Source organism: Chiloscyllium plagiosum, unplaced genomic scaffold (assembly GCF_037043375.1).
Source record: "Chiloscyllium plagiosum isolate Xiang-an unplaced genomic scaffold, Cpla_swu_hap1 HiC_scaffold_6, whole genome shotgun sequence".
NCBI lineage: Eukaryota > Metazoa > Chordata > Chondrichthyes > Orectolobiformes > Hemiscylliidae > Chiloscyllium > Chiloscyllium plagiosum.
The window spans coordinates 103,564,399-103,589,438 of NW_028270144.1; the positions used below are offsets into that span (position 1 = coordinate 103,564,399).

Consider the following 25,040-nt stretch of genomic DNA (forward strand, 5'->3'; position numbering starts at 1 on the left):
GCTGTTTTTGAATTCATGTATCGCTGGACATCGGAGGGCGTCTGGGAAAATTAACAAACAGTGGATTTCACAACTAATCTTGGAGGAACCTGTTTGGCGAAGTTCACAACACAGAATCAGATAAGTTAATTGTTGTTTTAAGTCTGTCCAATAGAAAAGCTGCAGTAGTGAGTACAGTGGGTTATTTCTTGATTATAAGTTTTTGGAGATAAGTCTCTTGATTAAACTTAAAATACAAGCCATAACTATTAATGTAACCTGGGGCAGTGTTTTGTAGAGGAATAAGACGGTGTTATTTTCTGGGTCTGTAGATTGTGAAGGAGAAAAAATGGCCTTTGCAGTGATATGTACTTCTTGTCAGATGTGGGAGTTTAAAGAGAGTTTAAGGGTTACTGCGGATTATATCTGCCATAAATGCTGTTGGATGTGAATCTTATCAGATTGAGTGGATCGGTTGGAGAGACAGTTAGAAGCGATGAGCAATTTGCAACAGCAACAGTATGTGATGGATGGCAGTTAAAGGAAAGGGGGAAAGTCTCAGATACAGTCACATAGATGGGTTAACTCCAGGAAGGGTGAGAGAGGTAGGCACCTAGGGCAGGAGTCTTTTGTGGATATACCCATTTCAAACAGGTATGCGCTGTTTTGGAAAATGTAGGGGGTGATGGATTCTCAGGGGAGACCCAGGGAGATAGTGAGGAAAGAGATCAATCTGAGACTGGTACAGCTGAGAACAGAAGTGAGTCAAACAGTCAGGGCAGGCAGAGACAAGGTAGGATTAATAAATTAAACTGCATTTATTTCAATGCAAGGGGCTTAACAGGGAAGGCAGATGAACTCAGGGCATGGTTAGGAACATGGGACTGGGATATCATAGCAATTACAGAAACATGGCTCAGGAATGGGCAGGTCTGGCAGCTTAAATGTTCCAGGATACAAATGCTACAGGAAGGATAGAAAGGGAGGCAAAAGAGGAGGGGGAGTGGCATTTTTGATAAGAGATAGCATTACAGCTGTGCTGAGGGAGGATATTCCCGGAAATACATCAAGGAAGTTATTTGGGTGGAACTGAGAAAAAAAAGGGATGATCACCTTATTGGGATTGTATTATAGACCCCCCCCACCACCAAATAGTCAGAGGGAAATTGAAAAACAAACTTGTAAGGAGATTTCAGCTATCTGCAAGATTAATAGGGTAGCTATGGTAGGGGATTTTAACTTTCCAAACATCGACTGGGACTGCCATAGTGTTAAAGGTTTAGATGGAGAGGAATTTCTTAAGTGTGAACAAGACAATTTCCTGATTCAGTGTGTGGATGTACCTACTAGAGAAGGTGCAAAACATGACCTACTCTTGGGAAATAAGGCAGGGCAGGTGACTGAGGTGTCAGTGGGGGAGCACTTTGGGGCCAGCGACCATAATTCTATTCGTTTTAAAATAGTGATGGAAAAGGATAGACCAGATCTAAAAGTTGAAGTTCTAAATTGGAGAAAGGCCAATTTTGATGGTATGAGGCAAGAACTTTCAAAAGCTGATTGGACACAGATGTTTGCAGGTAAACGGATGGCTGGAAAATGGGAAGCCTTCAGAAATGAGATAACAAGAATCCAGAGAAAGTATATTCCTGTCAGGGTGAAAGGAAAGGCTGGTAAGTATAGGGAATGCTGGATGACTAAAGAAATTGAGGGTTTGGTTAAGAAAAAGGAAGCTGAAAATGTGTTGCTGGAAAAGCGCAGCAGGTCAGGCAGCATCCAAGGAACAGGAGAATCGACGTTTCGGGCATAAGCCCTTCTTCAGGAATGAGAAAAGTGTGTCCAGCAGGCTAAGATAAAAGATAGGGAGGAGGGACTTGGGGGAGGGGCTTTGGAAATGCGATAGGTGGAGGGAGGTCAAAGTGAGGGTGATACGCCGGAGTGGGGTGCGGGCAGAGAGGTCAGGAAGAGGATTGCAGGTTAGGAAGGCGGTGCTGAGTTCGAGGGATTTGACTGAGACAAGGTGGGGGGAGGGGAAATGAGGAAACTGGAGAAATCAGAGTTCAGCCCTTGTGGTTGGAGGGTTCCCAGGCAGAAGATGAGGCGCTCTTCCTCCAACCGTCGTGTTGCCATGGTCTGGCGATGGAGGAGTCCAAGGATCTGCATGTCCTTGGTGGAGTGAGAGGGGGAGTTAAAGTGTTGGGCTACGGGGTGGTTGGGTTGGTTGGTGCGGGTGTCCCAGACGTGTTCTCCGAAACGTTCCGCAAGTAGGCGGCCTGTCTCCCCAATATAGAGGAGGCCACATCGGGTGCAGCGGATGCAATAGATGATGTGTGTGGAGGTGCAGGTAAATTTGTGGCGGATATGGAAGTGTCCCTTGGGGCCTTGGAGGGAAGTAAGGGGGGAGGTGTGGGTGCAAGTTTTGCAATTCTTGCGGTTACAGGGGAAGGTGCCGGGAGTGGAGGTTGGGTTGGTGAGGGGTGTGGACCTGACGAGGGAGTCACGGAGGGAGTGGTCTTTTCGGAATGCTGATAGGGGAGGGGAGGGAAATATATCCCTGGTGGTATGGTCCGTTTGGAGGTGGCGGAAATGGCAGCGGATGATACTTTGTACATGGGAGGTTGGTGGGGTGGTAGGCGAGGACCAGTGGGGTTCAGTCCTGGTGGCGGTTGGTGGGGCGGGGCTCAAGGTCGGAGGAGCGGGAAGTGGAAGAGATGCGGTGGAGGGCATCGTCGACCACGTCTGGCGGGAAATTGCGGTCCTTGAAGAAGGAGGCCATCTGGGTTGTACGGTTTTGGAACTGGTCCTCCTGGGAGCAGATGCGGCGGAGACGAAGGAATTGGGAATATGGGATGGCGTTTTTACAGGGGGCAGGGTGGGAGGAGGTGTAGTCTAGGTAGCTGTGGGAGTCGGTCGGTTTATAGTAAATGTCCGTGTCGATTTGGTCACCTGAGATAGAAATGGAAAGGTCTAGGAAGGGGAGGGAGGAGTCTGAGACGGTCCAGGTGAATTTGAGGTTGGGGTGGAAGGTGTTGGTAAAGTGGATGAACTGTTCAACCTCCTCGTGGGAGCACGAGGCGGCGCCGATACAGTCATCGATGTAGCGGAGGAAAAGGTGGGGGGTGGTGCCAGTGTAGCTGCGGAAGATGGACTGTTCCACATATCCTACGAAGAGACAGGCATAGCTGGGGCCCATGCTACTCCTTTGGTTTGGAGAAAGTGGGAGGATTGGAAAGAGAAGTTGTTCAGGGTGAGGACCAGTTCAGTCAGTCGAAGGAGGGTGTCAGTAGAAGGGTACTGGTTGGTACGGCGGGAAAGGAAGAAGCGGAGGGCTTTAAGTCCTTCGTGATGGGGATGGAGGTGTACAGGGACTGGATGTCCATGGTGAAGATAAGGCGTTGGGGACCGGGGAAGCGAAAATCATGGAGGAGGTGGAGGGCGTGGGTGGTGTCCCGAACGTAGGTGGGGAGTTCTTGGACTAAGGGGGACAGGATGAGTTCGGTGGGGCAGGACCAGGCTGAGACAATGGGTCGGCCGGGGCAGTCAGGTTTGTGGATTTTGGGTAGGAGGTAGAAACGGGCGGTGCGGGGTTGTGGGACTATGTGGTTGGAGGCGGTGGATGGGAGATCCCCTGAGGTGATGAGGTTCTGGATGGAAAAGGAAGCATATGTCAGGTATAGACAGGATAGATCGAGTGAATCTTTAGAAGAGTATAAAGGAGTAGGAGTATACTTAAGGGGAAATCAGGAAGGCAAAACGGGGACATGAGATAGCTTTGGCAAATAGAATTAAGGAGAATCCAAAGGGTTTTTACAAATATATTAAGGACAAAAGGGTAACGAGGGAGAGAGTAGGGCCCCTCAAAGATCAGCGAGGTGGCCTTTGTGTGGAGCCACAGAAAATGGGGGAGATACTAAATGAATATGTTGCATCAGTTTTTACTGTGGAAAAGGATATGGAAGGTATAGACTGTAGGAAAATAGATGGTGACATCTTGTAAAATGTCCAGATTACAGAGGAGGAAGTGCTGGATGTCTTGAAACGGTTAAAGGTGGATAAATCCCCAGGACCTGATCAGGTGTACCCGAGAACTCTGTGTGAAGCCAGTTAAGTGATTGCTGGGCCTCTTGCTGAGATATTTGTATCATCGATAGTCACAAGTAAGGTGTCAGAAGACTGGAGGTTGGCAAACCTAGTGCCACTGTTTAAGAAGGACGGTAAAGACAAGCCAGGGAACTATAGACCGGTGAGCCTGACCTCGGTGGTGGGCAAGTTGTTGGAGGGAATCCTGAGGGACAGGATGGATATGTATTTGGAAAGGCAAGGACTGATTAGAGATAGTCAACATGGCTTTGTGCATGGGAAATCATGTTTCACAAACTTGATTGAGTTTTTTGAAGAAGTGACAAAGAGGATTGATGAGGGCAGAGCGGTAGATGTGATCTATATGGACTTCAGTAAGGTGTTCGACAAGGTTCCCCATGGGAGACTGATTAGCAAGGTTAGATCTCATGGAATATAGAGAGAACTAGCCACTTGGATACAGAACTGGCTCAAAGGTAGAAGAAAGAGGCTGGTGGTGGAGGGTTGTTTTTCAGACTGGAGGCCTGTGACCAGTGGAGTGCCACAAGGATCCGTGCTAGGTCTTCTATTTTTTGTCATTTACATAAATGAAATAGATGCGAGCATAAGAGGTACAGTTAGTAAGTTTGCAGATGACACCAAAATTGGAGGTGTAGTGGACAGCGAAGAGGGTTACCTCAGATTACAACAGGATCTGGACCAGATGGGCCATTGGACTGAGAAGTGGCAGATGGAGTTTAATTCAGATAAATGCGAGGTGATGCATTTATACACTTAATGGTAAGGTGCTAGGGAGTGTTGCTGAACAAAGACACCTTGGAGTGCAGGTTCATAGCTCCTTGAAAGTAGAGTCACAGGTAGATAGGATAGTGAAGAAGGCGTTTGGTATGCTTTCCTTTATTGGTCAGAGTATTGAGTACAGGAGTTGGGAGGTCATGTTGTAACTGTACAGGACATTGGTTAGGCCACTGTTGGAATATTGCGTGCAATTCTGGTCTCCTTCCTATTGGAAAGATGTTGTGAAACTTGAAAGGGTTCAGAAAAGATTTACAAGGATGTTGCCAGGGTTGGAGGATTTCAGCTATAGGGAGAGGCTAAATAGGCTGGGGCTGTTTTCCCTGGAGCATCGGAGGCTGAGGGGTGACCTTATAGAGGTTTACAAAATTATGAGGGGCATGGATAGGATAAATAGACAAAGTCTTTTCCCTGGGGTCAGGGAGTCCAGAACGAGAGGGTACAGGTTTAGGGTGAGAGGGGAAAGATATAAAAAAGACACCTAAGGGGCAATTTTTTCATGCAGAGGGTGGTACGTGTATGGAATGAGCTGCCGGAGGAAGTGGTGGAGGCCGGTACACTTGCAATATTTAAGAGGCATTTGGATGGGTATATGAATAAGAAGGGTTTGGAGGGAGGGATGTGGGCCGGGTGCTGGTAGGTGGGACTAGATTGGGTTGGGTTATCTGGTCGGCATGGACGGGTTGGACTGAAGGGTCTGTTTCCATGCTGTACATCTTGATGACTCTGTGACTCTATGTCAATAGCGATCCCAATGAACCAACTGACGAACCGGAACAGCTATCAGAGAGATCTGAAGTGGAGCCCTGGGCTCAACATGTGCACTTAAGTGGTCAGAAAATGTGTAAATGCCAGATTCATCACCGCACCCACAAGCTGGAGCAAAACATCACCCAATCACAATGCAATGCCACCCAGGCTCTCAAAACCAATTGCAATACTGTTATCAAACCAGCAGATAAAGGAGGAGCCATCGTCATTTGGAATAGAACAGACTACTGCAAGGAAGGGTACTGACAACTGAACAACCAGGAACACTACAGGCAACTACGGGCCGATCCAACCAAAAAACACACCTGCAAACTAAACACATTGATCAAGATTTTTGATCCAGTCCTTCAGAGTTCCCTACACACACTCATCCCACATACTTATTGCAGAGGGGATTTCTACTACCTTCCACAGATACACAAAGTCAATACATTTGGGTGTTCCATCATATCAGGCGATGGGACTCTGTAAGAACCTCCCTGGCTATGTCAAGGGCATCTTGAAACCCATTGTACAGGGACCCCCAGCTTCCATCGTGACACTACAGATTTCTTACAAAAATTCAGCACCCACAGACCAACTGAACCAGGAACATTCCTCAACACAATGGATGTTTCTGCACTCTACACCAGCATCCCCCACTATGACGGCATCGCTGCAACAGTCTCAGTACTCAATACCAACAACTGCCAATCTCCGAGCACCATCCTGCAACTCATCTGCTTCATCCTCAACCAAAACTTTTTCATCTTTGACAACCAATTCTTCATCCAGGCACATGGAACAGCCATGGGGACCAAATTTGCACCCCAATTATGCCAACATTTTTATGCACAAGATCGGACAAGTCTCCTTTGCTCCAACCAACACTATGTACCAGATATAAAGACGCCATTTTCTTCCTCCGGATCCATGGCAAGGAGTCACTGAAACAACAACACAGTGACATCAACAAGTTTCATCCCACCATCAGACTTACTCTTTAGTATGTGTCTCATTCTTGGACACACGCATCTCCATCAAGGACAGGCACCTCAGTACCTCACTCTACCGCAAACCCATGGATAACCTCATGATGCTGCACTTCTCTAGCTTCCACCCTAAACATGTTAAAAAAAGCTATCCCCTACGGACCAGCCCTATGCATACACGAGATCTGTTCAGATGAGGAGGAATGCGACAGACATTTGAAGGTGCTCAAGGCTGCCCTCATAAGAACAGTGTACGATGCTCAACTCATTGACTGCCAGTTCCAAAGTGCCACAGCAAGTAACTGTAATAACTCCTCAGAAGGGTACCCTTCGTTGTCCAGTACTTCCTGGGAGCAGAGATTCCAAGCCATGTTCTTTGCAGCCTGAAACACATTATCGACGAGGATGAGCACCTCGCCAAGATCTTCCCTACACCTCTACTTCTGGCCTTTAAATAACTGCTAAACCTTAAACAGACCACTGTTCACAGCAAACTGCCCAGCCTTCAGGACAACATGGACCACAACACTGAACAACCCTGTTATGGTTACCACGGCAAGACATGTCAGAGTGTTAACACAGATACCATTACACATGGGAACATCACCCACTATGTACGCGACAGGTATTCGTGTGACTCAGCCAACATTGTCTATCTCATACGCTGCAGGCAAGAATGCCCGAAGTATGGTACATTGGCGAGACCAAGCAGATGCTATGGCAACAGATGAATGGACACCATGCAACAATCTCCAGACAGGGATGTTCCCACCCAGTCAGGGAACACTTCAGTGGTCAGGGACATTCGGCCTTGGATCGTCAGGTGACCATCCTCCAAGGCGGACATCGGGATACACAATAACACAGAGTGACCAAGCAGAGGCTGATAGCCAAGTATGGAACCCATGAGGATGGCTTCAACCAGGACCGTGGATTCACGTCACACTACAGGTGACCCCACCACACTATACACTCATACGCACACAGTCCCGCTCTCTCTCATATGCACACACATATACCCCCCAACACTCACACCCACACCTTCTCACAGGCTTATACTCACACTCACACTTTACCAAGCATGCGCACACACACAAACACATACTCCCTCACACGCACTCACATACACACACATACAAATCTTTGGGGTGAATTTGTATTTGCAGATACATTCTATTTTGCTCAAAAAGCACAAATCCTGCAGGCAGTCAATTCATGCAATATTTCAAGAATTCCTACTCTGGAAATAGAACCAGTCTGACTCAAGATTGGGATACAGAAAGACTCTAACCTCACATCTATAATGCATTGTCTGAGCAGAGGCGTCACTTTTTTTTTTATAAAACCTTAAGTTATCTCAAGAATTTGACTTAAACGTAGTTCTGGAATTTACATACTAATGAACAGAAATCTGCAGCCCATTCTAAAAGATGAAAGACTTAACAACAATCTAAGTTTGTTCAATATATCATTTCAGTTGCATGACACTGTAATCTTTTGATGTAGGTTCTGAGTCTTATTATCCTGTTCCACAGCTACCTGATGAAGGAGCAGTGCTCTGAAAGCTAGTGCTTCCAAATAAACCCGTTGGACTATAAACTCATGGTGTGTGATTTTAACTTTGTCCATCCCAGTCCAACACCAACTCCTCCACATCATAGTTCTTCCAAGCCCCCCCCATTTTTCAGCTATAGGGAGAGGCTAAATAGGCTGGGGCTGTTTTCCCTGGAGCATCGGAGGCTGAGGGGTGACCTTATAGAGGTTTACAAAATTATGAGGTTTACAACTCCTCCACATCATAGTTCTTCCAAGCCCCCCCCATTTTTCTATTCCATTCATTTAGAATAAAGGCCAACCAACATTTATTTTCACTTCCCTATTATCTGTTGAACCTGCATGTAGCTTTTAATGATTAATACGAAAGAACTCCCAAAGCCCTTTGCTGTAACCTTCTGCAGAATTTCCCCATTTAAATAATATTTAACTCTATTTTTTCTGGCAAAGTACAAAACTTCAGATTTTCCTACATTATATACTACCTGCCACTTCTTGCTCACTTATGCGATTTGTCTATATCCCTCTGCAGACTAACTGCATCATTCACAATACTTATCTTCCCACTTATATTTGTGCCATCCTCAAATTTGGTGTCCTCCAGATTGCCATCTCTGGAAAATTTTAAATCAGTGAGCAAACAGAGAAATTCCCAGTGACATATTGCACATGTGGGTACGGACATATTTCAAGGCAGTTTTGTATGGACTACACTAGACTAATTCAAAATAATACAATATTTTATGCATCTCTCTTGGATAGTTAGAAATTCTAATTGATATTAAACATGGGATACATTTATACGCAGGGTCTTTATCAACGTCGATACATATGGCTGTGGTTTTTTCATTTGCTGAACAATTTGTCTCTACATTTCAATTGCCTTCTTATATTTCTTTTTGCTATTACCAAGAGTAACGCAGAGGCGTGCTTTAAACATCTGAATAGTAAAGTACCATCTGAAATATGAAAAGCAGAAATTGTCTGTAAACTGTCTTAAACTACAACTTCCAAATTCTTATAATTCATTTTGAAGTTATGTGTAAAATATCTTAAGCTTTTTCTACATTAAAGTTGCTACACTGTTGCAAGACATTGTTATAGTGCAGCATTATCCAACAGATATTTTGAACCCACAAATATGGTGATGCACTTTTTAAAAAATATATGTTTGACTTATTGCTCATGCAATATAGGGTGAGTATACAAGCAATCATGTAAAATAGGAATCACAAAAAGCCCTCACACTCTGCTTTTCTTCTTACTCATCTATCAACAAACTCTTTGGCTCAGTGTCAATTTTAACTTGTTTAATTTCTTTGGGCTGGCTCATAACAGCAATCTTAAAAGGTGTTATATAAATGTCATGCTGTTGTTGCAATATACTGCCACCGGGTTTATAACTGCCAACACTCAGTTTCATGTCCAAATCCACAATGTTTCCAGGAATTACGATGCAGAATATTGATCACTTGGGTGGGAAAGAGCAGCTAAGGAGCATTATTTACCTCAACAGGTACTTGCAACATTTCCACCAGCTGTTTAGCCAGTTGCATGTGGTAATGTGTTCCAGATCCATGTGTTTCTCTGGTCACTGGATTAGCTATGCCCATGCTCAACAAATAGGACTTGAAACGGATAGTCTGTGAAACAAAAAGTACATGCATTTTAACTTTGTAACATACACAAGTTGCAATTTTTAATGATGTTTCATGGTATATGACTAGATGAAAATAACCGTACAGGTTAATAAAGCTGTAATATAAAGTTTTTAAAAATATAAGTTTTTTAAGAAACAAGTGTCTGTGGGGTTTAGCTGAAACAGTTAAAAGCGGAGCTAGCAAACGAATGGTTGAGTACAGTTCATAATCTTGCCATTTCATGCCAGTCTACATTTGTTAATGGAGACAATTGGGTTTTAGTTATGAAAAAGGACATTTTGTTTTTAATCAGAAATGTCATCAGGAAATCCATGCACAACTCCCATCCACACTGGAATAACAACTGTCTGGTCATCTGCTGTTTGTGGGTTTGGTGCAGAATATGGCTTCCACATCTGACTGTGTAACAAGTGGTTATCTGTTGAGACCTGGAGCATTAATCAGCAATATGAAAGATGCCAATGAAGCATTCTTTATTCCTTTAAAATTAACTAAACATACTTCTTACCTCATCCTCAGAAATATCTCCTTGCTTATCTTTGATTTTGTTTGCTATTAATTTTGACAAATCAACCATCTCTTTAGCCTAAAGAAAACAAAAGGATTTACTTGTTCTATTCTGAATATATTTGCCAGTTAAAAAAATAGTTCAATTCAGAATACTGATCAGTAAGAATGAATAGTGACAAGTGCTGTATTAGATGATAAGTTGCCCATAGACTGATAATTAACAAGCTTTCTTTATTAGGTGGGATTAGAAACTACTACGATCCACAGAGATGCCTCTCTACAAAAGAAGCAAGATGTAGCCTTATAACAAACGTTTGTACTTTTATCTTCAGTTTCTTGACCTTGTCTAAACATTTTCTTCTCCCTTACCTTCAAATCTCACACCACGTGTAACTCAAAGTGAACTGGAAATCAACAAATCCTTGGGAATGCTGTTATCAGGAACTATGCTCGAGTTGCTGATGTGTAACCATCATTCTGAAAGGTTTTGTGTCTTGTGTAGAGAACCCTAGGCTCAATAGCATCACTTTGCGAGCTAACATTTATTTCCTTTTTTTAAGAACTTCACTTTGTATTGTAATTTATTTGGGATTAGGAGGAACATATATGCATAAAACAAATCAAAGCAAGACCTGGGAGACTGCAATGACAGTGTCCCCTTCTCTCATCATGAAAAAGGAAGGTGTTGAAGAACTAGTGACTACTTCTGCTGGCTGCTCAATAAAGAATTGCAAGAATGTTTTCCTACAGATGTGACAGCATCTCTGACAAAGCCAGTATTCATTGCCAATTCAAACTAACCACAAGAAGGTAGTAGTGACCTGCTGTCTTGAATCACCCAGTGCTGTCAGAAGGAAAGGAAATTCCAGGTTTTTTAATCCAGTGACCATGAAGGTGTGGTGAAGTAATTCCAAATCAAGTTGGTACATCAATTGGAAGGGGACATGTAAATTTGGTGTTTCCACATCCCTACTGCCCTTGTCCACCTGGGTGAAGGAATGGCCTGTCAACGGAGGCTTGGAAAATTGTTACATTGCATCTTGTAAATGGAACACTCTGCTACAATGCATTGCTTGTGGACAGAGTCATAAGATGGTAAATGGAGTAGCTATTAAGCAGGCTGTTTTTTCCTCAGTTGTGTTGAAAGGGGAAGTGTTGAAGACACAACACAGACTCAGGCTGTTAGGACCAGCTGCAACCAACATGTTATCTCTGCTGAACCAGCAGAGTGGGGTTTGAGAGGTGTCACAAGAATGTATGAGCATATAAGCCTCATACAAGAACTAAAAAACGTTTGTAAACTGGACTGTGATAGAATAGTTTAATGACGCTGGTTGCTGAATTATATAATCGGCACCCCCATGATTAGATCACTGCAACTGACCTAGATGCACTGTAATAGTATAACTGTAACCACATGCAATTAATCACTGGAATTCATGTGCCATCTTTGCATACATGTGATTTCCCTTGCATATACTAAAAAAAACAAACTTGAGTCTTGTCAGATCACTGTAGGTGAGGCAAGTGTTTGACCTTCCACCACGGTGTTGAGTGACTTACAGGTTCAAAATCCTTTCATAATATGTTAAGGAAGGCTTCTGTTTTGCAACAGAACAGTCACCAATATATTTTTAAGAACTATGCCATACATGCTACCTCAGATGAAATCATATTATATGGTATCCATCATCAATTAATGTGGCTTTTATTTATTGCTAATTAATTTATTAAAATCCAATAATAGTCATTTTCAGTTAATGTTCAATATTGTTACAAGCTGAATAGGAAGTGTTCATGGAAGCTTACCTTTTTCATAAGCTGATTGAGATCTTCAAAAGCCTAGGAATCAAAGAGAAAAACATCTGCTCATTGTAATCATAAATTATAAAAACTAATTAATTGTATAAAATTTCAAAGAGACATACTTAAAGTTAAAATACAAATATTGAGCTAGGACCAAAGTAGCCCATTCAGCCCATTGAGCCTGCTCAGCCATTCAATACAGTCATGGCTGATCATCTATTTCAACACTCCTCCACCCCACTTCGCCACATGCCTTTCCATCATTGATATTTCTAGATTTGTCAAGCTCTAAACTGAACATAATCAATGATTGACGTTCCATAGCCCTCTGAGTTAAAGATTTCCAAAGATTCACCATCTTCTGAGTAAACAAAAAAATCTCAACTTGGTCCTAAGTGACCTTTCGCTTATTTTGAAATTTTGTCCCCCTGGTTCTAGACTCCCAGCTAGGGAAGCATCTACCATGTCTATCTCTAAGTATTTGTAGGGATCAATGAGATCATCCTTTATGGAAGGTGGTTGACGATTATGCTGATGGAGTTGAAAGAAGGAGGATGGGACAAGGCTTGAGTGTTCTGCTGTGCCATTATTGCCTGGCTAAACCGAATGGCCTGTTTCTATGCTTAATTAATCCATGTACATTTTATATAATTGAATGTAAGGTAAGTATAACATATGGTGAATAGCTAAATTTGAGGAAAATGTAGACATTTCCAATTACATGATTAAATTCTCTCTATAAATGTATTTTGTGTTACATTTAACACATTTTCAGCAAAAACAAAGCGTTAGCACAACATTTGAAGGGAAATTGTCTTTCATTATGCTTCCGCAACAGGAAGAACAGCTTTCAACTGGAGCTACTATTGTCTAAACAACTAATATTCACAATTATACTGCAAAAATAAACATAAAGCACCTTCAAATCAGAGGGATGTTTGGCACTAATAACATATAACAATTTCAAGCGTGACTTTTTCCAATAAGGAACGCTAATATCAACAGTGTTATCAAACATCAGATCCTATTTGGAATGTGAAAACAACCATCTACTTTTTTCCACAGAAACAAAGAACTTGCTCTAACAGGTTTCAGAGTGAATTCTGCATGAAGCATCTATTTTGACTGTACTGCTGTCACATGAGAAGCTGAAGTACTTTGAAGTATAATCACTATGCAGCAACCAATTTCTATAAAACAATCACCTGTTAATAGTCAAGAGGTGAATTAGATGTTTTAGTGGTATTGGTATAGGATACACATTTGAAGGGTGCATGTGGCAGTGTCTCTATCTTTGAGCCTGGAGGCCCAGGTTCAAGTCCCATCTGCTCTTTAGATTAGATTAGATTAGATTATTTACAGTGTGGAAACAGGCCCTTCGGCCCAACAAGTCCACACCGACCCGCCAAAGCGCAACCCACCCATACCCCTACATTTACCCCTTACCTAACACTACGGGCAATTTAGCATGGCCAATTTACCTGGCCTACACATCTTTGGACTGTGGGAGGAAACCGGAGCACCCGGAGGAAACCCACCCAGACATGGGGAGAACGTGCAAACTCCACACAGTCAGTCGCCGGAGGTTGGAATTGAACCCGGGTCTCTGGCGCTGTGAGGCAGCAGTGCTAACCACTGTGCCACCGAGCCGCCCACACAATGTATCAGAAATTTTCTGAACAGATTAACTGAAGTAACATGGGCTAGAAAAGTAAAAGTTTACAATAGTGCCACAGGGTCTTTTATATTGCTGTAAGAGGGTAGAGTGAAATTGGGTTTATCACATCATCTGGAAGATAACAAATTTTGCAGAGTAACACTCCTCCAGTTCTGTGTTGAAATGACAGCTTCAGTTACGTGGTTGAGTCTCTGTGGTGGGTACTTAAAATGACACCAACTAACTCAGTGATGTGATTTCTACAGCTGCCACCATAAGAGGGGCTATTGTTGTTTCTGATGAACTTCTTCATGCTCACCCATGATTGCTGAATAAACCTGCAAGGTTCAAACATTAAAGCAAGGAACAATATCAATCAATGAAGGTGACAGCTGGCTGCCATTTGGGTCAGGCAGTGAAGCCATTAATATTCACCCAAGAACAGGCATGAAGATTGTTGAAAAGGTTTTGCTGGACATAGCAAAGTAAGAATTCTCCTGGATGCACAAAGGTTCTGTGGCCACGGTCAATATTCCAACACCTTCCACTAATATCATACCACCAAGAACTGGTCACAGCACAGGAGGAAGCCATTCATCCCATTGTATCCCTGCCTACTCTATACAGGAGTGATTTAGCCAGTCTGGTCCTCCTCACCTTTCCGTTAGCACTCCAGTTTCTTTTCAGTTGCCCTCAATGAAAACTGTCTCCACCAGATACTGCATTCTAACCACAGGTTTTCTGCATGCCACCATTGATTCTTGTATGAATCACCTTAAACAGTGCCTTCTGGTGCACAACTATTTCACTACTGGGACCGGTTTCTCTCCGTTTACTCACTACTGACTTTTGATCATTTGGAGCACCTCTATAAAATCTCTTTGCAGTTTCTTCTTCTCAAAGGAGAACAATCACATTTTCACCAGTCTCTGTTCATAACTGAAGTCCCACATCCCTCGGACCATTCCCATAGATCTTTTTGGCATGGTCTCCAAAGCCTTCACATCCTTCCCAAATTATGATGCTCAAAATTGGACACAATACACTGGGACCAAACCAAAGTTTTTTAAGTGTTCATTAAAAGTTCCTTGCTTTTGTTTAGTTTATAAATATAATTAAGTCCAGAATCCTTTAAGCCATTTTGATTTTGTCAACTTGCCTGCCACTTTCAATGATTTTTGTCCATATATCCCTAATTTGTCAGTTTCTACAGCTCCTTTGTCACTTCACGCTCATTCCATTCCAGGATTTCAGCACAAAAAGCAATGATGCCCCTGTGCAGTACTGAGTAAGTGCCGTACTGCTACAGTGATGACATTCTGATGAGACAATGAACCAACGTTCTGACTGCTTTCTGACAAGTGCATAAAGTATCAAGTAAGAGAGGGACGTTAACCCCAACATCAACTAAAATGACTGAAAAGCTTGTAATTATCACAGTGCTGTTTGAAATGCACAAATTAGATGCCTCATTTCCTACATTCCATGAATTGGTACAATGGAAAAGTGGTTCATTGGCATTTTGGGACATCTAGCAGTTATGAAAGGTCCTGTCTTTCTTCTCCTCTAAGTATACATTGCCTCTTGTTTTCCTATTAAATTGTACAATTTCATATTTCTCAGCATGAGATTTCATCTGCTTTGCATTTACTAATTCCACAGCCAGTTCAGATGCTCCTTCACAGTTTATGATAATCCCAAGGTTTATGTTTTAAACCCATGCTCAGCACACCAAAGTCCAGATCATTAATATATAACAACAAAAACCTCAGACCCAAGACTGAGACCTTGGGAAACCCATTTTTAACCCTCTTCCAATCTGAAAAACAAACCATTTATCATTACTTATCTACCACTCAGCGAAATTCATATTCATGCTGTCAATCCCTTTTATTCTATGGGCTTCAACTTTCTAGTGTGAATCATCTTTAAACAGTGAATCTGAGCATTATGTTAGCAGCACTTTATCAGATAAGTTATGGAAATCCATTTAATACACATACTCCCCTTGTGCCACACTCTCTAATCTACACTGTTATCTCACCTGGTTCAGCATGGGAATGAATTTGTCTCCTGTTCCCCCAAACCTAATGTGCAGCTGTGGGACACCAATTTAGCACCCACAGAATTGACACGAGGTGAAAACGGTTTGAGTTGCCTGACACATGGTCCATCTGCCTCTCCAACTTTACAACAGTTTTGAGCAGAAGTCAAAAATCTCCACGTCACGCACCTCCCCAGCCCAAAGATGAGATTAGATTACTTACAATGTTAACAGGCCCTTCGGCCCAACAAGTCCACACCGACCCGCCGAAGCGCAACCCACCCATACCCCTACATTTACCCCTTATTTAACACTACGAGCAATTTAGCATGGCCAATTCACCTGACCTGCACATCTTTGGGCTGTGGGAGGAAACCGGAGCACCCGGAGGAAACCCACACAGACACGGGGAGAATGTGCAAACTCCACACAGTCGGTCGCCGGAGTCGGGAATTGAACCCGGGTCTCTGGCGCTGTGAGGCAGCAGTGCTGACCACTGTGCCACCATGCCACCCAAGACTTGGATAACAAATTGTTCGATAATACTGCATTACTCACTGTACAAACTAGTACAGGTTTCAACAATTGTATGGTGGTACATTTTGCCTGAAAATCTATTTATGCAGGAAGTCCAATATATAATTAAGTGTAAGATGAGAGAAGTCTCATTTTCTATTTGTCAGATAAGGGATTAAAAGGATATCACATGTAAAATAAACACATGACCTCCATGAAACTCATCTTACCAAGGAATCTATTTTTCATGAGTTACAGTAACGGATGTTAGAAGCTCAGAAAATTATTCTCTTTCACCACTGTCTTCTGAACAAGGTCTTTCATAAGCAACACTATATGCAAAGGTTAACAGATTAACTTGCAGGTTGCAAGTGCTGCTTCAGTGTTCTCCTTAAGCCTCAAGATGAAAAAATTTAAAGAAGGCTATATTACTGAAGTGACAATCAAATAATGCCTAGTTGAATGAAAAGCATTTTGTATTAGCAACTAGGATATTTGTTCACCTCAGGCCAACTTTAGGTTCTCCTCGCTAATTTCTGAAATGTGTAGCAGCCATAACTACATAGCCATAAACAAGTGAAGACAACATCTCTGCTACACTGTGTTAACATTACTTTAAAACATTTATATATGTTTTCCTTGAGGCTTTTCCCTGCTTGGTTGATGGTCAGTAACTACAAAGCTGAAAAATTAAATCTTTTTATTAGACCTTTCATCTTCCTTAAGTGACTTCAGGCCAATCCACATCTAACAAACTGCTCTGAAAACTCTACTTTGACAGTTGTGACACATTTGGAGCACAACAGCTGAAACAATAAACTACGTTCAAAAATCTAATGGCCTACTATGTTCAGAAGTAGAGTCACCCCATCTGCCATTTCCCACTGTTAACAGATTCTTTTCTTAAAAATCCAAATTCTGCATCTAGATTCACAAATTCTCCGAAAACTATTTGGTTCTTCCCTGAGTCATATAAAGTTTCAAAGTTAGGGCGGCACGGTGGCTCAGTGGTTAGCACTGCTGCCTCACAGCGCCAGGGACCCGGGTTCAAATCCCGCCTTGGGCAACTGTCTGTGTGGAGTTTGCACATTCTCCCAGTGTCTGTGTGGGTTTCCTCTGGGTGCTCCAGTTTCCTCCCACAGTCCAAAGACAGGTTAGGTGAATTGGCCATGCTAAATTGCCCGTAGCATCAGGTGCATTAGTCAGGGGTGAATGTAGGGGACTGGATCTGGGTGGGTTGCTCGGAGGGTCGGTGTGGACTTGTTGGGCCTTCTTTAAATTTTTTCATCTGAGGCTTAAGGAGAACACTGAATCTAATCTAATCTAATTACTCTCCGGTTTACTGACTAGTATGGGCATGCCTTAGAAAGGTTAAAACACTTATCAACTTGTTGCCACTACAGTCATGTAGCATTTGTTCAAAAAAACTTGTATTTTTATTTAAAATCAGTCTTTCAGAACAGATGGTAACTCAACAGCGTGACTGGCTTGCAAAGTATGACTGTTTCTTATGTGTATTTGCAGGTGACATCAAATACACATTCCACGTGCCACTGGCTATAAGTGGAAACTTGTAAAGCACTGCCTTGACACATCAATGTAAAAGCACCTTCAAACTCCGATACTGCAGTTAAAATGCAATTGGAACTTCTAATGCCTCGAGCCTATCCAAGCGATGCAACTAAACAAGCAAAAAGTATCTGACTATATTTACAAAGACAATATAGACCTTCCAGGTAAAATTAAACTTAAAAATAGCAATTATACTGAGAGTGCCAAATTATCTAGATTTTTGCACTAAAGAAAGAAAATCGGTAATTAGCATTTCTATATCATAGAATATTTAAAGTTTTCCTTATGTTAAGAGGTGTTGGCTAAGTAGGCTCAATTCTGTATCTTGCACTCTTCAGTTTAAACAATGTGATCTAAAATAACACAAATATAATATAAATTCTTCCAGATGATAAGCTGAAGGACCCCATGGAAATTTCCAGGACTGTTTTATTTTTTAAAAAACCAGTAGAAAAGTCAACTTAATATTGTTTCTCCAATGATGGAATTATTCAGAGAGTCTGGGAACAAAAGGCAATGGGCACACACCTAACAGGAACTTCCTGCGATAAATAGAATTGAACTGCAGGATTCTTATCAGAGACAAACAGCTCTGGCAGGAAACCTTTACTAGAACTGGGGTCACTAAATATGATGTAATTCATCTGTAAAATCAAAATAGCTTGTCATTTTCAAAGGACTTGAAAAGAAATTCAAAATACAATATTATTTTGCAATGGAGCTTTTCTTGTTTTGGTTTTCACAGAATCATAGAACCTCTACAGTGTGGAAACACTGGCCCAACAAGTCCACACCAACCCACAGAAGAGTATCCCACCCATACCCATTCCCCTACCCTATAACTCGACATTTACCCAACTAATGCACCTCGCCTACACATCCCCGAACACTATGGGCAATTTAGCATGGCCAATTCATTTAACCTGTACATCTTTAGACAATGGGAGGAAATCAGAGCACACGGAGGAAACCTACACAGACACTGGGAGAAATGCAAACTTCACACGGACAGTCACCCGAGGATAGAATCAAACCCGGATCCCTGGTGCTGCGAGGTAGCAATGCTAAACACTAAGCCACCACGTATTTCTATGAATAGTAATTGCAATTTGATCCAATATATAGTAAACTATATGTCAATTTATTTTGCTGAATACAATCTCAGTTTTAGCAATACATGGGAGCAGCACAGTGGCTCAATGGTTAGCACTGCTGCCTCACAGTAGCAGGTTAAAGCCGGGTTTGACTGTCTGTGTGGAGTTTGCACATTCTCCCAGTGTCTAAAGAGTGAGAATTATGCCTAACTCAAAGTTAAGATTTTGACTTTCCTTACAATACAAAAGAAAACTGCCATTCATTCCTCAGTAAGTCACATTTTTATTTCAGTTCTCACAAAGCTGGTCCTTTCTCAAAGTTTCTGTGCCCTTGAGATTTTTTTCAGACGGGGGTAATTGGGCTGGGTATAAAAGATTTATTGGGGTTCTTTTTGTTTACGTCTGACAGATAATGCCTCTGGTTTCAGGTCTTTTAAAAAAGGTTTAATTTAGGGGGCATGGCCAGCTCTCTAGCTGTGCATGTCAGTTCAGTTCAGTTCAGAGGTTAGTTGAGTCAGGGTCACAGTTGAAATCGGAAGTTCTCTCCCTCCTTCTGACTTTGTAACCTGTAAGCTTTTTGTGTCATTTTTACTCTTTGTGCTAAGGGGTCTGATTATTGGGATTGTTGCAAGTATTTTGGAACAGCATCATTAAGTCGGGATAGCCTGTTGGGTTCAGATAGGTAAGTTATTTGGGTCTTCTATTTTCGGTTTGTTGTCTTTCATTCCGTAAATTTGTAAATAAATTGTTTGTTTAAAATTCAGCTGTCCGACCAGCTAATTCACTCTGGGAATATTCCACTATACACTTACTGAAAAAAATAGCAAAGTTACGGTCTGGGCTACCTGCTTAAAAATGTTTTGAAGGGCCGGACCTGGGCCATAACATAGTGCAGGTTATTCTTTATTTTCAGATCTACTTGACTTTTAGAGTTCTGCTGTGGTTTGTTCCCATGATCATCAGCGACACCTAACTAGAGTTGGTAGGTAGTACACTTATAGAGTCATAGAGATGTACAGCATGGAAACAGACCCTTCGGTCCAACCCGTCCATGCCGACCAGATATCCCAACCCAATCTAGTCCCACCTGCCAGCACCCAGCCCATATCTCTCCAAACCCTTCCTATTCATATACCCATCCAGATGCCTTTTCAATGTTGCAATTGTACCAGCCTCCACCACTTCCTCTGGCAGCTCATTCCATACCCGTACCACCCTCTGTGTGAAAAAGTTGCCCCTTAGGTCTCTTTTACATCTTCCCCCTCTCACCCTAAACCTATGCCCTCTATTTCTGGACTCCCTGACCCCAGAGAAAATACTTTGCCTATTTACCCTATCCATGCCCCTCATAATTTTGTAAACCTCTATAAGATAACCCCTCAGCCTCCGACACTCCAGGGAAAACAGTCCCAGCCTGTTCATGAGGCATTCTCTCATCGGAGAAAAATAACATAGCTTTCACTCTGCAGTTTGGCAACAAGAAAGATTAATTTCAGTGCATTCTATACCAGTTCTATAGCACTAAAGCCCTGACACTTGAAAATGACTTTACCAACTTGAGCCCCAGATTCACTCATGCTGCCTCTTCAATGTTGGGAAAACCCAGTTAGATGACAGATACAGCATTTGTACCATGTTCCATAATATGGAATGGGTAATGAGCAAGCAGAAATTATTCTTCCACAAAATGATCTGTCAAATTCTCAAAGACAACCTTCATTGTACAGCAAGTATCTTTACAGAAATGCACCATGTCACTATCATGTTGTCTTAATGTCACATGGATATATGCAAGACGAGCAGATATATTCATTACCACAGCTTTGGAACAGAAATATCAGTGCCTTAATTTCACAGCGTTTAATTCTGTACTACAATGTAATATACTGGCCAAATCAGGAAAATTTGCAACAAAGTCATCTTGTTTAAACTTTATAATCCTCATAAAGCACAATACAAAGTTTAAAAAAAGTATTCATATAAATAACATTTCCTTCCTAAATACTAGACACCTATTCTGGTGTTTCAGGGTGAAACAATCTCAGGGAGATCTGTTTTGACACAGTATTCACTCTATTATTTCACAGGAAATGGATACAGTGGATTCAGACAGATGACTGGCCTTGAACATTCACAACAACTTACTTCAGAGATGTTTTTGTCGGTCTCCTTTCGTTTTTCCTCCAACTTCCTTTCAATACCCACAATTCCAACAGCCTTCACTTTTCCTGCCTGCAAAAATAGGAAATTTTTATTAATTCCACATCAAATGTGCTAAATGTTCTAGTGGAGTTTTTGTTCTCTTACGAATGCAGTTACTTCCTACTACATGTGATTGTTAAATGCTCTCAAAGGAAATGAACTTTGAAGGGAACATGGTTATTTTTATTATTAGCAGTTGAAATCGGAGTCTGGCTTTTGCATCCCTTTTTAAAGAGTGATTATCTTCCTCTCTGTTGCACACTGCTCCATGTCTGGGATGACATTGTCAACCTGGTCAACGTTCAACAACATTGCTCTTGCATCAGTACCTGTAGGTTATTTCTCGCTGCCTGAAGGGAGTGCAAAACATAGGCTCTGCTTTTTCCTTCATTGGCATAATTAAAAAATTAAAACTAATTCTGTGAGAAATTACTGAGTTGAATTATATCTAACATTTCATAGAATGGATCCACATGGCACAGAACAAGGTCGTTGGCACATTGTGTCTGTGGCCACGGATTGAATCAGCTTCCCTTCAGCTTGTTCCTCTATCGTCACAGCTATACATGTTTTTCCCCTTTTGAAATATACATCGATTTCAGGTGGCGTAAGGTAAGCCTGATATTCTGTTTCATGAGCTCATCGTAACGTTGCTAAAGTGAAATTGTGTCGACAATGGCACAAAGTTTTTACATACAATTAAGGCTGTGGAATTCACTTCCACAGTTAATGAAATGAGTTAGATTAGATTTGCAGGTAAAGGAAAAGGAGTCGAAGGGGGATCAGAACTATTTTTTAAATATTTAATTGCATTTAATGGTCTAAACTACAAAATATTCTTTTGACAGATATAATAATACAAAACCAACATTCAAGTACAAATATTTATGCATAAAATAGTTTATATATGCCAATTAATTTCAGCTGTGTATTTTCTGAAATTTTAGAATTAGTTTTCTTAGAGTTTTAAAGCATTAAGTGAACCAAGTCCAAAGAGAGAGAACAATAATTGGGCAGAGAAAGGAATGGTTAAAGTGCAGCCTTGGGAGAATCAATAACTGCTAATAAGGATCATTAGTGGCTGACAATGGGTTGATTGTGGTAGCAGCCCATGAGATGGCAACATGTCTCCTTGGAGACTCTGCAGCCTTCAGGACACAAAGTTAAAAATCACACAACACCAGGTTATAGTCCAACAGATTTAATTGGAAGCACTAGCTTTCGGAGCGCCGCTCCTTCATCATGTGGTTGTAGCGGCACCCCAAAACTTAGTGCTTCCAATTAAACCTGTAGGACTATAACCTGGTGTGTGAATTTTAACTTTGTACACCCCAATCCAACACCAGCATCTCCAAATTCAGGACTCAATATTGAGTTCAATAAGTTTAGGGACTGAGTATCTTCTCCATGTCCTTACCCCATCTCCACACACCAGGCTTTGTTATCACATGGACTTATACCACAATCAACCCTTTCAGCCACTAATTATCTCTCTGAGCTCCATTTCCACCTATCATTTACTCCCCCCACCCCAAATCCCTTTTCTAGCACATACCATGCTTTTTCAGCCTGCAGTCAGTTCTGAGGAAGGGTCAATGGACCAGAAATGTTAATTCTGCTTTCTCTCTACAGATGTTGTACATCTCCCTATGACTCCATGACTCTATGCTTCCAGACCTACTGAGCTTTCTCAGCATTTTCTGTTTTTGCTTCTGATTTCTAGCAACCAAAGCTCTTTGGTTTCTTTTTAACTGATTGAGAAGGGCAACAAAGATGATTCAATTGAAAAAGAGATTTGTTGTGAATGAAACCAAGGTGCTTCTTCAAAACAGGGTATATAAAGTTTTAACACTGCATCTGACCAAACATATGCTGGACTTGGGAAAACATTCATCCTGATGTGTAACACAAAAATGGATTACTGACCAACACAATAGGCTAATCAACCTCCCCAACACACCTTCACCATCCCAAGTTCTTTCCTTTCCAATGACCACCGCTCATTCTGACAACTATCCATTCATTATCTACTTACAAAGTGTAAACCACTAGCTAATGCAGTGAAGGAATACAAAATGGATACAGGGAGGACACCAATTTTCATGTGTTTCGGCACAGTAAACATTTTAAATGATCACAATACATTAAGGCAGGAAATCTGACATCAATACCTACTTGTGATCTACTGGGTGACTGCATTGGTTGAGATACTGAAATTCGCTCCCATCGCTTTTGAGACAATTCTTCTGATAATCGTCTATAAAACTTTAACAACAATGTTAAACATCGATCACAGTTGTTCATAACAACAGTTTTGAAAATGTGATTCTCATATCAAATAGCAATTTACAATTAGTACAATTATAATAAAATTATAGCACTTTATATTTGTAAAGTGATTAGATTAGATTCCCTACGGCCCTTCGGCCCAACAAGTCCACACCGATCCTCTGAAGAGTAACCCACCCAGACACATTCCTCAATCCTATACTTACCCCTGACTAATGCACCTAACACTATGGACAATTTAGCATGGCCAATTCACCTGTCCTGCACATCTTTGGACTGTGGGAGGAAACCGGAGCACCCGGAGGAAACCTATGCCTACATGGGGAGAATGTGCAAACTCCACACAGACAGTCGCCCAAAGCGGGAATCAAACCTCGGTCCCTGGCAAGATGTTTAAATTGCAGCAGATTTGGGGGTTTGAACATGTCTTACAAATTCCTAACGATAGACACACTAGGTATCCAAAGATTGATGGTAGTAGTGGGCAATCTTACTCTAGACCACAAGTGATAACACTCATGCTGGAAATTAAGTCTGTGAATGTTGGAGTTGTTTCTCCATGACTAAACAACCGCACAGATAAACAATGACTCAGGTAAGCGCACAACCAGAAGAATCAGCATCTTCAGGATGGGATACCAGAAAGGAAAAAGAAATTGCAGAGGGTGAAGGAGTAATCATAAAAAACAAAGCTGGAGCATGCAGAGATAAATTCCAGGTTTCAATGATCATTCAACAAGATATTCTTCTTGAAATCTTTTGTAAATCATGTCTTAACTACCATCACCTGATATCAATTTGAACCTTGAATTTAATAGGATTTACATAGAGACCCAACTGCACAAACATTCTTATGTCTAACATGTTGGTTGAGAAATAATGTTGCATTATATGTATGGGGAATGTTGGGAGTTAAAATCTATTGGCACATTGCCCTCAAGGCACCCAGAAATAAAATCAACCCTTTGCTCTTTTTTTGATCTTACCCGACTCAATTTGCTTCCTGGAGGGACAAACTCAGAATGAGTATAAAAACTGAAAGGCAAATCCATCATCACTTCTGATGAGCAATAATTAGAAGAAAATGCTGTAAGATTTCAATGATTAAAAGGTTTAATTTCAACAGCAAAGATGAAGTGGGTTAAAATTAAAAAGTACTGCTCTCTGTAACATCATCCTTTAGCCACAACTAATGAACACTGTTCCTAATGAGTAATATATCAAATCGCTGCAAAAGTACAAGCTTTCTTAATCTACATTAAACAGATAATATGTCTGTTCCCCAGTAGCTCTGTACATTTCATGGTCTACTTTCATCTTCCTGTGACAGAGGCTCCCTGCATTTAAACAGCCTTGCCAAATACAGCAATCCGACTCTGGAGAAATAGAACATAAAAGCAGGGATGCAACGTTAAATTTATATAGAATTAAATTTATGTAGAATACATTTGGGAGTACTGAGCACAGTCTGATGTCCAAAGTACAAATAGGATGTCAGAACACCAAGGGAGAAGATTTAATATGCAGTTACCAGACCAGAGG

The 25,040-nt window shown here is 41.6% G+C and overlaps 1 protein-coding gene across 1 annotated transcript in view; it reads right to left on the bottom strand.

The window, feature by feature from the left end:
• Positions 1 to 25,040, bottom strand: part of vps36 (vacuolar protein sorting 36 homolog) — a 58,297-nt gene that overhangs the window by 11,856 nt on the left and 21,401 nt on the right. The window contains exons 5-9 of the mRNA XM_043692140.2: positions 23,385 to 23,474; positions 21,153 to 21,239; positions 12,128 to 12,160; positions 10,317 to 10,394; positions 9,656 to 9,790 (exon numbers count right to left, since the gene is read on the bottom strand). Coding sequence (XP_043548075.1) covers positions 9,656 to 9,790; positions 10,317 to 10,394; positions 12,128 to 12,160; positions 21,153 to 21,239; positions 23,385 to 23,474 — 423 coding nt within the window. The remainder of the gene's footprint in view (positions 1 to 9,655; positions 9,791 to 10,316; positions 10,395 to 12,127; positions 12,161 to 21,152; positions 21,240 to 23,384; positions 23,475 to 25,040) is intronic.